Source organism: Rattus norvegicus, chromosome 8 (genome assembly GCF_021556685.1).
Source record: "Rattus norvegicus strain SHRSP/BbbUtx chromosome 8, alternate assembly SHRSP_T2T, whole genome shotgun sequence".
NCBI classification, from domain to species: Eukaryota; Metazoa; Chordata; class Mammalia; order Rodentia; family Muridae; genus Rattus; species Rattus norvegicus.
Window position 1 is genome coordinate 124,415,001 of NC_141541.1, and position 16,493 is coordinate 124,431,493.

Consider the following 16,493-nt stretch of genomic DNA (forward strand, 5'->3'; position numbering starts at 1 on the left):
TTCCAGCACAGGGGAAGAGGAGACTGCTGGATCCCAGGAAATCACTGTTCAACAACCCAGTTAAATCCTTGAGCTCCAGGCTCAGTTAGAGGCCTGGTCTTAAAAAATAAGGGGTAGCTAGTGTTTGTGGAAAACACTGGATGTTGACCTGTGGCCCACACACACAGAGGCATGAGCCACTAAAGAGAACTATGCAGATGTGCGCTTGAACACATACATCCTATCCGGAAACCTACAACCACCGATGGGGTGACCTGGGTCAAACAAAACTTGAGAAAATTTTACACATTCATAGAACAGCAAACACACACACAGCAATATACACAGAATACACACACACACACACACACACACACACACCACATAATCCGTAGAATAGCAATGAGTCATAAGATTCCTACATTTTGATTAGCAAACACTTGTCTGCCTTTGGAAAACTGATGTCTATAAACCTTGGTCCTTTAACTCACTAACCTATCATTTCTTCCTGGATTCATGTGTATTTCTTGGGAGATCTCTTTCTTTAGGGACAGAAGAGGCCAGAGGGTGGTTTCTTTGAATGGCCTTCTCACTAATGAGGCAATACTTGAGGAGGAGTAAGGTTAAAATACAGGCTTTTGTGTGCCCTATTCAACATGAAATACTTCCCCCAAGGTTGAACTCTTCCTTCATGTGACATTGTGTCCTTATAAGGCACTTGGATTTTGTACATGAATGGCTGAGTGGAGTTGCTTCTAGGGTGGGATTTCTAAGGATGGATATGAGTGTATACCCCGGATGTGCTGGTAATCCCACCAATCAGCGCGCTAAGGAAGGAAGACTGACAGTTCTGATCCCAAGTCAAACCAGGCTGCATAGAAAGAACTTGACTCATATATCCAAGGGCTGAGGAAGAGGTTCTGTGCCCTGGGATCTACACACAAGGTCTGGGTTTGATCTCCAATATAGTGGATCTCCACTCTCGGCAGTGTTTCCGGGGAAGTTAATTATCTTTTCAGAGTGCTTGATTGCAGAAATGTCTGTATGATTTCAGTAATGTTTACCGCCTCACCAGCAAGTAGCTTGGGAACCAGCAAAGAATGAAGTTCATGTATCACCCCGAACTTACAAAGGAGCTCTGTTGAGTTGGTTCCCTGAGAACAATGGGGAGGAAGGCTTACATTTGGCACATGATCGAGCTTTCCAAGTGGACCCACAGAGTAAACATCGTTCATCAGCATGCAATAACGAGTCCTTGTAGTTATCTACTTGCAAAACTATTTCTGGTAAGGCAAGACCTGAAGTGCTTAGGTCACTTTTAAAAACAAGTTTTTGGTGGCAAAAAGGGGTCCACGTTTGCTTGGTTTCTTTCAACTCAGGATTACTTCTTACCTAAAAAGAAGGGGTGTGTTACAGTGGCTGGAATTTCAATGCCACCAGCCAGCAGACAGAGATGGAGTCCCATGCCATGTAGGAGTAGTTTAAGGACCACTTTTATAGGACATCCTGGAGATGGTGGGAACACATGATCAAACTGAGCACAGGGCTGTCCTCATAGTGTGCAGTTCTTTTCTCCACTTTAAAGACATTTCATCGCTTTACTATTGGTGTATCTATGTGGGTGACTTGCCCGCGTGCGTTGTTTGTACTATGTGGGTGACTTGCCCGCGTGCGTTGTTTATACTATGTGTACACAGTGCTCCCGGATGATAGAAGAGAGTGCTCCATCCCCTGGGACTGGAGTTACAGATTCCTGTGATTCGCCATGTGAGTGTTGGGAACTGAGCCCTGGTCTTCTAGAAGCAGCCAATGCCCTTAACCACTGAGCCATCTCTCCAGCCTTCGCTCCACTTAAGATGCATTTTTCTTTGCACTGTTTGGCCAATCAGTTCTTTGATCCATCATCTGGGTCCCACGAATGGAACTCAGGTCCTCAATGTTAACTGGCAGGCCTCTTTAGCCACTGAGCAATCTCCCCAGTCCTGCTTTTCTCATTTCAAAGGGCTTTTTATCTATTTCAGTGGGGTAAGGGACCTGCAAGGACAACTTCTGATTTATACAGGACTTGTCAGTCTGTATAAGTCTGGTGAGTTCTGTCCATCTGCAAGGACAAATTATCAAAGCAAGAGACGAGGTAAGGGTTGCTTGGAGTAAGACCCGTCGGCAGCATACGAAGACATCAGTGTTCTCCCACATCTGCCTCTGGTATGATGGAAGGTTGGACATTGTGCACAACTTGCAAGGGCCTTGGGCTCCTTAACACACTGAATGAAAACATGCAATTGGCGGGTGAAGACCAGAGTCTAGGACAGTTGAACACCTTCTTGTTGAATTTGTTTATCCAGCATTGGGGAAGTGTGTATTTCTACTGGCGTACACACTCTCACCCTTTAGCTCAGGAGGAGGCAATAGAGTTCCCTGGCAAGAGAGGGGCATCACCCCACAGGCAGATTATGCAAATCATTAGGTAAAAGCTAATATAAATATTTAACTGCAGAGGATTCTGCTCCGAAGGTCTCAGATAATTAACGGATGGAATTAAGATCAACTCTGGCAAATTCAATATTGGGTTTTGAGTCCCTGCATTCCAAAGCATTAGGATCAAGAGGAGAAAAGCGTTCAAAAGAAATATTGAGCCAAATTGACATATCCGGCAAGACAGCTGTTACAGATATCTTTATAGACATGGCAGGCCAACATCTGGTACTTCCTGTTGTGAAGGTACAAGATGGCAGCTGGGGCGATGATGGGACACAGTGCCTGGTGGTTGGAGGTGCATCTCACGTGGGTGTCCATCTACACGGATACAGAGCGCCACTATGGAGTGAAGAACAGTCAGCAACCAAGAGGAAAGAACTACCTACCTGAAAAGCTACATTAGACTGGCTAATCTCTGGGGTCACATCCCTTTGACGTACACTCCAGGGGTGTAGGGTGGCTCCGGGGTTAAGGGCACTTGCTGCTCTTGCAGAGGACCTGAGTTCAGTCCCCAGTACCCATGTAGCAGATAAAAATTGTCTGTAACTCGAGACCCAGGGGACCAGATGCTCTCTTCTAGCTTCCATGGGCACTGCACTCATGTGTACAAGCTCATCATACATGCATACATACCTAACTAAAATCCTTAGTCTCTTCTATGTCAGTTTGTAGAGTATCTACTTGGATCCTTTTGTGTATGAGTGGAGTAGAACAGCAGAGGAGTCACACGCAGTAACTGGAAGGTTTTGTAGGCCAGTCCCTGTAGACATTAGAATTCAGGTGCGTGTCTATATAACCATGAATCTTGATATATCTAAGAATTCATTTCCTGCCCAAGAAGATACTGTTGACACACAAGTGACCTTTTGTCCACTTGATCCTCACTGTTAAATGCCCATATCAATGTTCTTGAAATATCCAGAACCTTCTTTGTATATCAGTTATATAAATACCTGTATGCCAAGATATAGGTAGCTGGAACTATTTTTTTCTTTAATGAAAATAAATAGATTTAATTTACTTTATGTGTATGACCTTTTCCTTGCATGTATGTCTGTGTACCAAATGTGTGCAGTAAACAGAGGCCAGGAGATGGTACCTGATCCCCTATAGCTGAAGTTACAGAGAGTTGAGCCACCATATGGGTGCTGGGCATTGAACCTAGGTCCTTTTCCAAGAACAGTCAGTGCTATAAACTGCTGAGCCATCTTCTCAACTACCTAGTCAAGGCTTCTATTTCTTCTTTTCATGTGTTTGAAGACCCACATTCCTTAACCAATGACTTTTTTGTATCTACCTTGTGGTTGGCAAGATTAGAAAGAGCTAAAACTCTTCATCCACTCCTTTTGCAATAGGGCAGACAGAATAAATATCAAAAACATGGAATAAGAAAAAGAGTTTTCTAGCCATGGCCACATACTTGCAACATTCCCCCATTTGGGAACCATGATAGCTGAAGAAACTAAGGTAATTTAGTTTCCAAAATTCAAGTAACTTTATTTTTGAGATTCTTGCCTTTTCCCTCCCTTTACCCTCATGGTCCCCTCTATCCCCTCAGTAGTGACTGGCCACACAGATGTTTCTAGATCATCTGACATTCATTTACTAACCTCCTAGATTACCACTAGCAGTAGCCAAGCATAGGCCCAAGTAAAATGAAACTGCTCAATCCTTCGCAATATATATCTCAATGCACACACATATATCACAGAGTCACACATTCCCTTGTCTGTCTCCAGGCCGACTTCCTGCTTCATCCAATCTTACTTCATTATGACCAACACACTCTCCAGCCCACAGCAGGCCAGAAAACGTTCACAGACTAAAGCTTTTACAGATATTTTCCTATAAGCTATTTTGTGATAATAGTAGATTATCTACCTAAAGTACATGGATATGTCAGGATTCACAGGAGGTTTTAGCAGGACATCTGAATCTAAGGCACACCATTTGATAAACCAGCAGGCACTGGCTACCTACAATGATCAAGGTACTAAGCCAAATTCTTTGTGGATTTCCAAAATTCTCCCAGTAACCCTACAGCCTGAAGCGCCATGTTATTATTGAAGACTATCAGAGATATTTTAATGACAAATCCAAGTTCACGCAATGAGGGGATGCCACAACCAGAAATCAAAACCAAATGCATCTTTCAAACCTACATCGTCATCAGCATACATTGATGAAATTCTTAAAATTTGCTTTCACCAAAGAATCACAAAGTTTGCTCCTGAAACAATATAATTTGCTTTAATGGTTACTTACTTAATGTAGATTGTCACAGTCTGAAGGAGCAATGGCCCCTACAGGCTCCAGTATCGAAATACGTGTTCTATAGTTGGTGGCACTCTGTGAGGCAGTTACGTTCCACTGTGGGGTGGTTTGAGAGTTCTTAGCCTCTCCCTACTTTTGGTTCCTGCTTTCCCCACTTCCTGCTCACTGTAGATGTAATATCTCAGCTTCCTCTCTTGATACCATGTCTGCCTCTCGATACAACGCCTCCCCTCCGTAAAAGACGGAACAATAACCCCAAATAAACTCTTCCGTGTGTGTGTGTGTGTGTGTGTGTGTGTGTGTGTGTGTGTGTGTGTGTGTGTGTGTGTGTGCAGGCACGCATGGTGTTTTATCACAGCAACAGAAACATAACCAATGCATTGATCAATTACTCTCCCGGGCTAATTCCCTATTCAGTCTTTGGAATGGAGGAATCAGGTGGCATTTTCACAGTTCAGGGGCACACACTGGACCACCTTAGCTAAGGAAAGCAACACAGTTTTAAGTTGGCGCCAGCTTTCGATTGGGAACCTAATTACAGGTGGCATTTTCTCTTTTAGATTTAATGTGTGTGTGTGTGTGTGTGTGTGTGTGTGTGTCTGTCTGTCTGTCTGTCTGTCTGTCCATTCCTCTGTCCATCTGTCTGTCTATGTGTGCTTATGTAAAGGTACGTGAATATGAGTACAGGTGCCGGTAGTATTCAGAAAAGCAAGTCAGATCCCCTGGAATGGGGTTAGAGCTGACTGTGACTCTAGCAAGCACTGGGAACTGAACTCAGGTCTTCTGCAAGGGCAGTGTGCACTCTTGACTGCTGAGCCATCTCTCCAGCCCCAGGAGGCATTTCCTTTTAAAATCCTGGGGATTTTTAAGATGTCACACCACAACCAACGGAGCAGGACACAGATAAGAACAAGGTTGCGGGAGGCGATCGGTGCATACGTAGATGGTAAAATATATACTGGAAGCAACACGCCCCGCAGACCGCAGGCTTATATGCTAATAAATAACAGTTATCGCCAGGACAAAGGAGAGAACGCCATGAAATCCAATAGCTCAGTGAGAAATCTGCTAATACAGGTGGCCAGGCTTGCTCCATTTCATTGTCAAACGGTGGCTATTTATTTTCTTCTGGGTAGTTAAATTACAGAGTCATTTATTGCTGAAACTTTTCCAGTGGGCAGATGGGAATGTAAAGCAGGCTTTGGGCTCCAGTTTACTGAGAAAAAGGAGTGAGGATTTATTTCACAGACAGCACAACTGAAACGGTAAAGGCCTTTGGCAAGTCTGCCACAGACTGACTCCCCACAGCCCAGCCGTGCACACCAGGGTTTGCACCCTGGAGATGGGACAAGGACCAAAATGGTGACTAGATCGAATTATTCCTTCTGAGGGGCTCTTTAAATGATTATTAGTATAAATGGTTTCCTCACTGAGTGATAGGTCAGTGATGTGTGTGTGTGTGTGTGTGTGTTTACATGAGACAGAAAGACAGAAAGAATTCCTTATATACATGCAATCTAAAAATATTTAAAACAGTGTTAACTTTCTTTATTTTAATACAAAAACAACTATATGCATTATCTATGTCTATCATCTATCCATCATCTGTCTATCAATCATTTGTCTAGTTCTTTCAATCTATCTTTCTGTCTCTTCAGAATTTAGAGACAACTCTGTTTATTATTTATAAACCACTACTATCTGATAACTTCCAAAATTTAGAAAATTTATAAATAGAATAGACCAAAAACTTTCCAATAACCACTTTCTACTAAGAATTTATTATTTAATTTTATGTAGGGGTGTGTGTGTGTGTGTGTGTGTGTGTGTGTGTGTGTGTGTGCAAGAGAGAGAGAGACAGACAAACACACAGAGATGGAGAGACAGACAGAGTCAGAGACGGAGAGACAGAGAGTATGTGTGTCTGTGTGTGTGTGAGAGAGAGACAGAGACAGACAGAGACAGAGATGGAGAGATAGAGACAGAGACAGAGAGTATGTGTGTTTGTGTGTGTGTCTGTGTGTGTGTGAGAGAGAGACAGAGACAGACAGAGACAGAGATGGAGAGATAGAGACAGAGACAGAGAGTATGTGTGTTTGTGTGTGTGTGTGTGTGTGTGTGTGTGTGTGTGTGTGTGTGAACTTGAGTTTGAGAGCTCTTGGAGGCCAGAAGAGAGCATTGGATCCCTTGGAGCTAGAGTTACAGGAAGTTAGTTGGGTGCTGGGAAACGAACTCAGATCCTATGTAAGAGGCAAATGTATTTATAATCAGAGAACCATTTCTCCAGCCCCCAGAAATATATCATTTTTAAAAATATATTTTCACCCCCAGAAATATATCATTTTTAAAAATATATTTTTACTCCTCAAAAAGTATATGCATATGGGATACAGATACACACATGCACAGTGCATGCACACATTCTCGTATAGGCTAGAAGAGAGGGTCAGGTCCCCAAACCTGAAGCTACTTGAGGAAGTGAGCTGCCTAACTTGTGTGCTGGAAACTAGATGGGGTCCTCTGTTAGGACAGCAAGAACTCTTAACCACTGAGCCATCTCTCCAGCCCCACCCTCTTCCCTTCCTTAAGCATTTTCATAATCATTTCTCAACTCAACCAGCAGCCACGCTTGATCACTTGTTTTCTGGGTACAGGAAATTGCTACTTCAGTTTCATTGACTCTTGCCAAATAACCTTTAAACCAGGACATGCATGCAATTTCCTGATTAATTAAAAGTATTAACTTCATCAATCTTAATTCCTGACCAAATCTAAAGCTTCCAGGCATAATCCTGACAAAGAACGTAATACACAGCTGGGAGAATTCTAATTTATATTACCTTGAATAATGAGGTGACGGGAAAGGCAGTGAGCCCGCCATCGTCACCTAAGAGGAAAGTGGCTTGTAAGAGACCGTGAGCAGATGTGATTCCACACACACTGGTCAGAAGGCAGCCACAGCTGCTAGGACCAAAGGCTGATCCTCTGGAGATGTGAGGCTGATTCTGGAAGATCTTACCAGAGGGTATACACGATCACAACACAAGATAAATGGCGGCAGCACCAGATAACTCCATCATTACATCGCTTATTTCTGTGGCTGGGGAAACTGGAAATACAAGCAGGAGACAGATGCCCAAGATTTCAAGGTCTGTTGCCTGTGGCATCTAACAGTTTGAAGATTTGGGGATTATAAGTTCAAAACTATTAACAGAAAGAGGGTTCTAAACTTAGAGTGTTTATGACAGCCCCAAATGGCTGCTGGTAGAACATCAACATCTTCAACATCCAAATGTTATCAGAGACATTTCAGCTGTTTACTCTTACTTTTTCCTCTCTGTCTTCTTTTTTTATTGTTTGTTTGGTTGGTTTTGATTTTGGTTTTCTTTTGGAGTTAGGATCTCACTGTGTTAGCCCTGGCTAACCCAGAACTCTACTATATAGCAGAGGCTGTCCTTGAAGTCACAGAGATCTGCCTGCCACTGCTTCCAGAGTGCTGAGATCAAAGCCACGCCTAACCACACCTAGCATATACCATCATGCTATTATCTCACTAGAGTCCCAAATTAAAAGGAAGACCATGACACGGTATACGTCGTTCCCAAAGATCCGTATCATCTTACCGAATAGGCAGATTCTTATAAGACTATGGTAATCATGACACAAAATGATCAGGGTCAATTTCACTTTGATATAAAAATTCATCATAGCTTCACATGCTAGGTCCCAGACAACACATTCTATGTAGCCACAGGTATTTATTGAGATGATGGAAAACAAGAAAATTGCTCTCCAGGTAAACCCTAGGCTCGTGCACCGAAGTGAATTTCCAGTGATATAGACAGAGGACACAGCAACAAGTCTGCATGAATCAGGAAAAAAGCCATCATCCAAGAACCATCCCCCCCAACATGGAACAAATAAGTAAGTTTTTAGTAAACATGAAATCAACAATAACTTTCTGTAGTACCCCAAAACTCCGATCAGGAAAGTTCTAGACACCAGTACATACACGTATACTGAGTCCAACACTGCTGACTAGGAAACTTCTAGACTCTCATACATGCATATCTCTTTTTTTATGCAAAACAGAGCCCTCCATATGTATCCTTTAAAAACCAGGTCACCACACCCAAAGAGCTTATAACTGCACTTATAACTGTACACCAAATCAGGCAGCTGAGAACAAGCCAAGTCTATCATGCAGTTCATTTTCCTTACTGATTGAGCACAAGAAGAATGCAAGCCATAATTTTGGGTCTGCTCACTCCAAGGGACTAACATTTGGTCACACACAGACGCACATACACAAAGGCAGAGCGGTGTACACACCGTCAGATCTGAGCAGGCTTACCTTGGCCATCTGTGCTTGCACACCATTTGCCTTCAAGGATGCCACTGCTTTCTGTGCGGCTGCCGGACTATCAAAATCTACAAAACCATAACCTGCCAAAATACAAAATCTGGCATTAGTCATCACACGCAGGCAGACACACCTCAGACTCATGGTCGGCTCTGAATTCATTTCTTCCAAACGAAACTTGGCTAGCCCAAAGGCTCTCCTATCTGAGTTCTTTAAGCATTATCCCAGCATCTCCAGATACGAGGTGGTTCATTCATTTCCAGAGCACTTTATAGACTGTGTGCGCGGGGTGAAGCCCATTTAACACTAACCTGGCAGTTAAAGCAAGGCTCTGATTCACTGCGCCCTTTCTGCTGCAGAATTGCTGCAAGAGGGAGGAGGATTAAACCCTGGAAATCCGTAAGTGTCTGACGCTGAAATGCACTTTGCGGACCTTTAAAAACCCCGATACTCATAAAAGCCACAAGAACTGGTAAGTGTGACGGTCAGTGCTTACTCTCAACTTGATGGAATGCAGAACCACCTGGGAGATGGACCTCTGAGTACCTCTGTTGAGATTCTTTATGGTAGTAACATAACTAGTCCCCTGATCACTCAGTCTATGTTCCTAAATTCTTTTTTTTTTCTTTTTTTCAGAGCTGGGGACCGAACCCAGGGCCTTGTGCTTGCTAGGCAAGCGCTCTACCACTGAGCTAAATCCCCAGCCCCCAGTCTATGCTCCTAAATTAAGTGGAGCTTGTTTCTCCCGATAGCAGCCCAAATCGTTGCTTTTTAATATTTTGAAAAAAGAATAACTTGATGGATACATATTCGAGTCTCTAAAAAGGAACACTGAATGACTGTCGTGCTTGTGTGGGGGCATAAGTACATGGTTCTGTTTGTGTGCATAAGCAAGCACATGTAAAGTTCAGGGAAATAAACAAACAAAAGCCAAAACACTTGATAAGACCCAACAATGGGGAGAAAACAGTCTTCAAGCCACAAGGGTGACAGGCATCAGTACAGGGATTCACCCAATAGCAATGTCAGCTTCTATGTGTACTCTAAATTATAGACATTATAAACACTCATCAGGGTGTGTTGGTACACACCTGTGGTTCTAGTATTACTAAGTTAGAGGCGAGAGAACGGGGAGTTCAAGGTCAGCTTAGGCTATCTATTGAGTTTAGGGCTAGCCTGAGGTACTTGAGGTTATGTCTTAAAGAAAAAGGAAAGAAAGACAATAGCAACTGTAGGTGAGTAGGTGTGTGGTGTATTGTGGTTGGAATGTGAATGTCCCCCACAGGCTCATGTGTTTTTACATTTGGCCTCCAGCAGATGGTGCTGTTTGAGAAGGTTGCAGAACCTCTAGGAGGTGGTGCCTTGCTGGAGGAAGGGCATCATTGGGAGGTTGGAGAATTTCTAGCCTGTCCTTGCTTGCTATTTGAATTCTGCGTCCTGTGTGAAGGTGATATGTGATCAGCCATTTTCCTGTGTCTGCTACCATGTTCCATATCTGATGCCGTGCCTTCACCAAGACAGACTCTACCCTTCTGGCATTAAAGACCAAAATTAACACTTTTTCCTGTCAGTTGCTCTTTTTCAAGTATTTTTAACACACCAAAAGAAAAATGTACTAATACACATCCATATGAACATTGTAAATATCATGTATGATATACATTGTATGTAATGTCTTTTTTATATATGACACATACAAACATACAAACATACATACATATAAATACATATATGTTGTGCATTATATATATGCATATACGTGTGTGTGTGTGTGTGTGTGTGTGTGTGTGTGTTCTTAAAAAGTCTATGGATGTATCAACATATTATCTCATCTATGAAGACAGGTATCTGTCTTGTATTTTGAAGCTTGTTTTATTCAACACTTCCAGGCCTGCCACTGAGGCAAAAACACCATTTGTGTGCTATCATCCACCTCCAAATACGAGTGTTTGGGAATTCAATTACCAAGTTGTTTCTTTTAATTAACTTTTTAATTTTCTCCCCTCGAATCCCATCTTTCTCTTCTCCCTCCCAGCATGTTATCCCAAAGTGAACTTGCTACACAGCGGCATACCAGCAAAACACTCTCACAAACTGGGGTCGGGGAGGCTGTCATGTTTGTGCTTCTCATACATAAGGAAGGGTGTTCTGTAAGGACTGGCAATGCTTCTCTCCAGGTGATAAAGATAAGGTGGCAAGAAAAGCAGAAGGAGAAAGGAAAGTCAAGGGCCAGAGTTATAGGCAAAGGCACAAGAACTCCCAACGTAGACATCACTGCTCACAGGTCAGGTGTTGCTCTGAGGGCTTAAGGTGCTAGTACTTAAGGAAATCATCATTGTGTTTTATGATACTGAGCCTGGATCCATTGTACAAGGAAACCAAGGCACGGGTGACCTTACACAAGTTGCCAAAACTGGTAAAGCAGTTAGATGGCAGGGTCATGATTGGAACCCAAGTCTGCATAGAAATTATCCAAACCAAACAAAGAAATATTTCTCATCCCACCTGAAGCCTGATCCTTTGATGCCCCTCAAAGAAGGGACTGAACATTCCTTGGATTTTGAAGTTAGAAAACAAGTTGCCATGATTCCAGGAAAGGCTCGCTCTAGCTCACTCTCTGCATGCTGCTTCCTGGGTACCTGAGCTTGCATTACATCATCTGCTCATGGGAGGAGTGGACAAGGTGTTAGAGCTGACCTTCACTCATCTAGAGCACATTCTGCCTTCTACTAGTGAAGCTCTTCTTCAGGTTCTTGAGCCAGCACGAGAATATATAATGTGTGGAAAACAACAACCCCAGTTCCCACTCGCATTCGGCTTGTTAATTTTAGAAAGAGACGTGGCAGAATGGCCGTACTGAGGAATCTGAAGCTCTCTAGTGTCATGCCTTCCTTGGAAGAAAGGAGAGCAGGGAGCACAGAGTGTGTGCATGTTGGTAGCTCAGTACTGAGAAGCCGTTGAGCCATTATCTTTCTAATCAGAGACTGGATGGTGATGGAGAAGGTTGGCAGTCGAGATGAAGCCAGGACTATGGCAGCAATCCAGAAGAAAGGCAGCGGGCCATTCCACTGACTGAGATGGAGGAAGTTTGGGAAGACTGACTGATCAGTCTGGGAGTAAGGCAAGGGTGAGTGACAAGGGTGACAAGGATTGTTGTTTGGTCATATTATGTTTTCTTTTGCCATAAGCCTCTGGGTGAGGGAGATGTGGTTTACTGAAGCGAAGAGACTGGAGGAAGGTTCACTAGGAGTGAGGGAAGATTGGAGACGAATCCAGTCAAAACACCTGTGAGAACCTATGTAGTCATATCGAAGTCCGTTATTGTGATGGCTGGCTTTGAATGTCCTCTTGACACAATAAAGAATCACCAGGAAGAGATTCTCCATGAGGGGTTGTCTAGATCAAGTTGCCTTCTGGAATGTCTGTTCAGGGATTCCCTTGATTATGTTAACTGATATGGGAGGATCCGGCTCACTATGGGCAGCTCCATTCCCTAGGCAGTGGTCTCTAAACTGTGTAAGGGTGAAGAAAAAGAGTTGGGCACAAACATGAATGTTTTCATTGCTGTCTGCTCTGGATCGTGACCAGCCACATAACACTTCTCCTGTTGCCTCCCTGCTAGGATGAGTTGCCACAAACTGCTTCTCTCTCCTAAGTTGGTTTTGTCAAGTATTTCAACACAACAACAGGAAACGAAACTGATATAGAAACATATTAGGCTGGCACCCGGTAAAATAAGCAAAGATCACAAATACACATTAAGTGGGCGACAACTTAAAAATGCTAGTTACAGAAGGAGAAAAAGTGATCTAGAGTAGGAAAAGTTTAGATTTCGACTTGAACAACTTCAGCCTGTAGGTCTCAGAGGCAAGTTTTCAGGGAAGGAAGACTGAAGCAGAACCAGAGAGGGTGACAGACACAAACAGGAACATGTCCTCTCATAGCCAGGCAAGAAAGGGACCCAAGAAGGAAAGAGTATCAGCCTTGCCAAGTACCAGAAAGCATGCATGAGAGCACATGAACATGCCCAGTGCCCTTAAGAACACGGATGTCTGGGAAGTGGTATAAAGACTGAAGCTTGCCCTCTAAGAGGAAGAAGTAGGGGAGGAAGAGGGAAGGCGGAAGTGTAGATAGGCCTTGTTAAGGGAAGTTAACTTGGCTAATGGGGAGTGCTGAGAGACAAAGTTAGATAGAAGATAGGAGTCCACATGGAGGATCGTGTGCATGTGCATGCATGTATTTTCACATATACTTGTATGTGAAACAATGCTCAACCTTTGGTGTCATTCCTCGACTTTAGGCGCTGAGGTAGGATCCATCTACCTTGTTTATTAAGACACGGTGTCTAACGCACATAGAACTTACTGGGTAGGCAAGACTGGGTGGCCAGTGAGCCCCAGGGATCTGTCTGTCTCCACCTTCTAGAATTACAAATACATGTTATCATGCCCAATATTTTGTATGGGGGCTGGGGATTGAGCTTGGAGCCTCATTACTGCACTTCAGACACTTGACTGACTGAGCCATCTCTTCATCCCTCAACTGAGTTAACTGAGTTTTCATTTTCTTTATGATAAGATTGCGTGTGTGTGTATGTGTGAGTGTGTGTGTGTGTGTGTGTGTGTGTGTGTGTGCGTGTGTGCCCTTATTCAAGTGTGAAGTCAAAGTGATTGGCTAAAACTCATTTCAGTGATTCAGAAGAATTTATTGTCCTACTGCCAGAGCACATCATACATCTTTACATTTTTGAGGAAGAACTAGGGAAGATCAAGCTGAGAAGAGATCCAAACTTCATGAAAACAAGAAAACAATTCATAAAGTATCCTTTCTAGGAAGGTACAGGCCCAGGCACATGCTGCCCCACCACCCACAGTCACTGGAAGGAAGAGGCACCCTGGCTATGTGAGTTATATAACTCAGTGCTGTGAGCAAGTGCCTGACAAAAACAGCTTAAAGAGAATGGCTTATCCTGGCTTTCAGTTCTGGTTGATACAGTCCATCATGGTGGGGAAGGCATGGCAGCAAGAATGGGAGAAAACTGGTCACATAGTATCAACAGTTGGGCACAGACCAGGCAGGAAGTGGGCTGGTTTATAAAACCACAAGCCCACTCCAGTGACTTGCTTCCTCTGGCAAGGTTCATCATAAGCCCCAATCATCACCAACCATTAAGAGGCCAAACACATGAGCCTGTGGGAGGACTTTAACACCTGACACCAGCTGTCATTTCATCCCATACCCCTAGTGACTGGGCTTCACCCAAGTAGATCCTTTTCAAGGTATATACAAAGTATCCTTAAAATAAATAAACTTACAGGAGGGACTACTTTGTTTACCAATTAACAGGTAAAATCACAATTAAACGTTGATTACAAAAACAAGCAAATCAATGCTAGTGCTGTCAGCCATGCTGATCCCACATCATAGCCCCAAATTAGTTTCTTCTTTCAGATTGTAGAGGGAGGTGTTGATTTCCTAACTGGTTCTTGATTGTGTCAATAAAGAGGGCAGAAGCTAATTGCTGGAAGGAAGGAAAAAAGGTGGGACTTCTAGGTCCCAGGAGGAAGGTTGGGAGGGGAGCATGGGGATGGGAAGGGGGTAGGAGAGAGGGGGAGAGGGAAGGGAAGGGGAGGGGGAAGCGCAGACACAGGGAAAGAGGAGGGCTTTTTCGGCCAGGCTTTGGAACCAGAGGCAGGCAACAGCCCTGTAAGACCTTGGCAGCCTCTGCCTCCTGAGAATGACTGAAATAGGGTAGCTGATACGGCTAGGACTGGAGAGTCTTCCAACATCAGATCCCTTCCTTTCACTCCAAACCCTATACTCCACACAGTATATCAGAAAATCTAGGTGTGGCTCTCCAGGGGTCTGTTCCTACACACTTAAGCAACTTCCACAAGGGCATGCTGAGCTTTCTCTCAGGAAATGTACGGCTGAATTCTGGGAGAAACAAGGGACCCCACACCTGTGTGGATGGCTCTAAGCCAACGAGAAGCAAAGAGTCTGCATATAGACTTAGAATAAAGAGAGAGTCACAACTCTTGAGTTGTGGGATGTTCATGTACACTTTTACTGGTTTAAGTGAGAGTCTGGAGGTCAAAGTATATTAAGAAATCTTAAATGATGTTTCCATTCTGGACGTAAACATGGTGCTTCAGAGGTTTACGAGGATGAGGGCTACATCACAGTAGGAAGAAAACAAAATGAAATTACAAGGCCGGCTCTAATAAGAAACAGTGATGCGTTGAGTAAGGGATAAAAATCGCTTTAATTTGGTTTCAGTTTGCTCTCCTTCCCTACAAATAATTAAGTCTGGTCGTGGCCACCTCTGTCCCTGCAGCTGGCAGGGGAAAGGAGGGAGAGCAATGCCACCCAGCTACCAGCTCTCCGTGCTTTCTACCCTGCCACGCCCCAGGCAAAGCTAGCCAGGGCAAACGCAGCTTGGTGGCTGTGCACCCACACCTCCCTCAATTGTGTCATCAGACTTGGCCACAGGTTCAAGCCAATTAGATCCGAATGTCACTGTCCCCTCTCCACCCACAACACACACACACACACACACACACACACACACACACACACACCCCAGAGAGAAAGAGGGGGGGGAGGGAGCTTGTTTTCCTTCCTGGTCAGGGGAGACAAGGGCAGCAGCTCAGCAATTAGCCAGAAGTGGAGCGATGGGAGGAGAGGAACTGTGGGATAATTAGGTCATTCTGTGAATTCGGTCTTCCATCCACAGGCTTAATCAATGCTTCCCCGAAATGCTCTATACCTTCTGTGCTTACTTAAAGTTTTGTTATTTCATGGCACTACCAGAGGGATGACCTCCTAGAAAAATAATCTATATTAATTACAGCTTAACTCTACGATATCACCCGAGGGCCTTTGTCTGTCTCCTCTCCTGCAGTCGTGGGTGACACATCCCAGGGACCTTTGACCTTCAAAACCCATTGTGCCAAGATGGGTTTGACACTTCATTAATGTCTCTTTATCATATTCAACAGTGGATTTCAGATTTCCATGTGGCTGCCGCTTCTCTGGACTGACAACAGAACCTATGTTTTTATTTGCCAATACTGGGGTTTTTCTGTGGGTCAGGGTGCAACGGGAAAGCTCCCCCTTAAGGTTGGTGGAAACATCTACAGCCACTGGAGCATTTGGTCTCAGAGTTTAAACTGTGTCCTGAATGCCACACCATTCCTGTGATTCTTGGTCTTGGGGATGATTTTTATAGAAGGCTTCTGAGAACACAGAAGACGACGGGCCAGGAGTGAAATGTGACTTCTAAACAGAACAAGAGGACACTTTGGTTTGAACTGATGTGTGAAACTAAAGTCCTATTGAAATGTCTCCATTGGGATACCCAAGATTCCACCTTCCTCTGCTGTTCTTCTCAGTGATG

General features: G+C 43.9%; 1 protein-coding gene across 1 annotated transcript in view; it reads right to left on the reverse strand.

Moving 5' to 3' along the window:
- Positions 1-16,493, reverse strand: part of Rbms3 (RNA binding motif, single stranded interacting protein 3) — a 688,236-nt gene that overhangs the window by 386,280 nt on the left and 285,463 nt on the right. Inside the window, 1 exon segment of the mRNA NM_001401889.1 lies at positions 9,086-9,177. Coding sequence (NP_001388818.1) covers positions 9,086-9,177 — 92 coding nt within the window.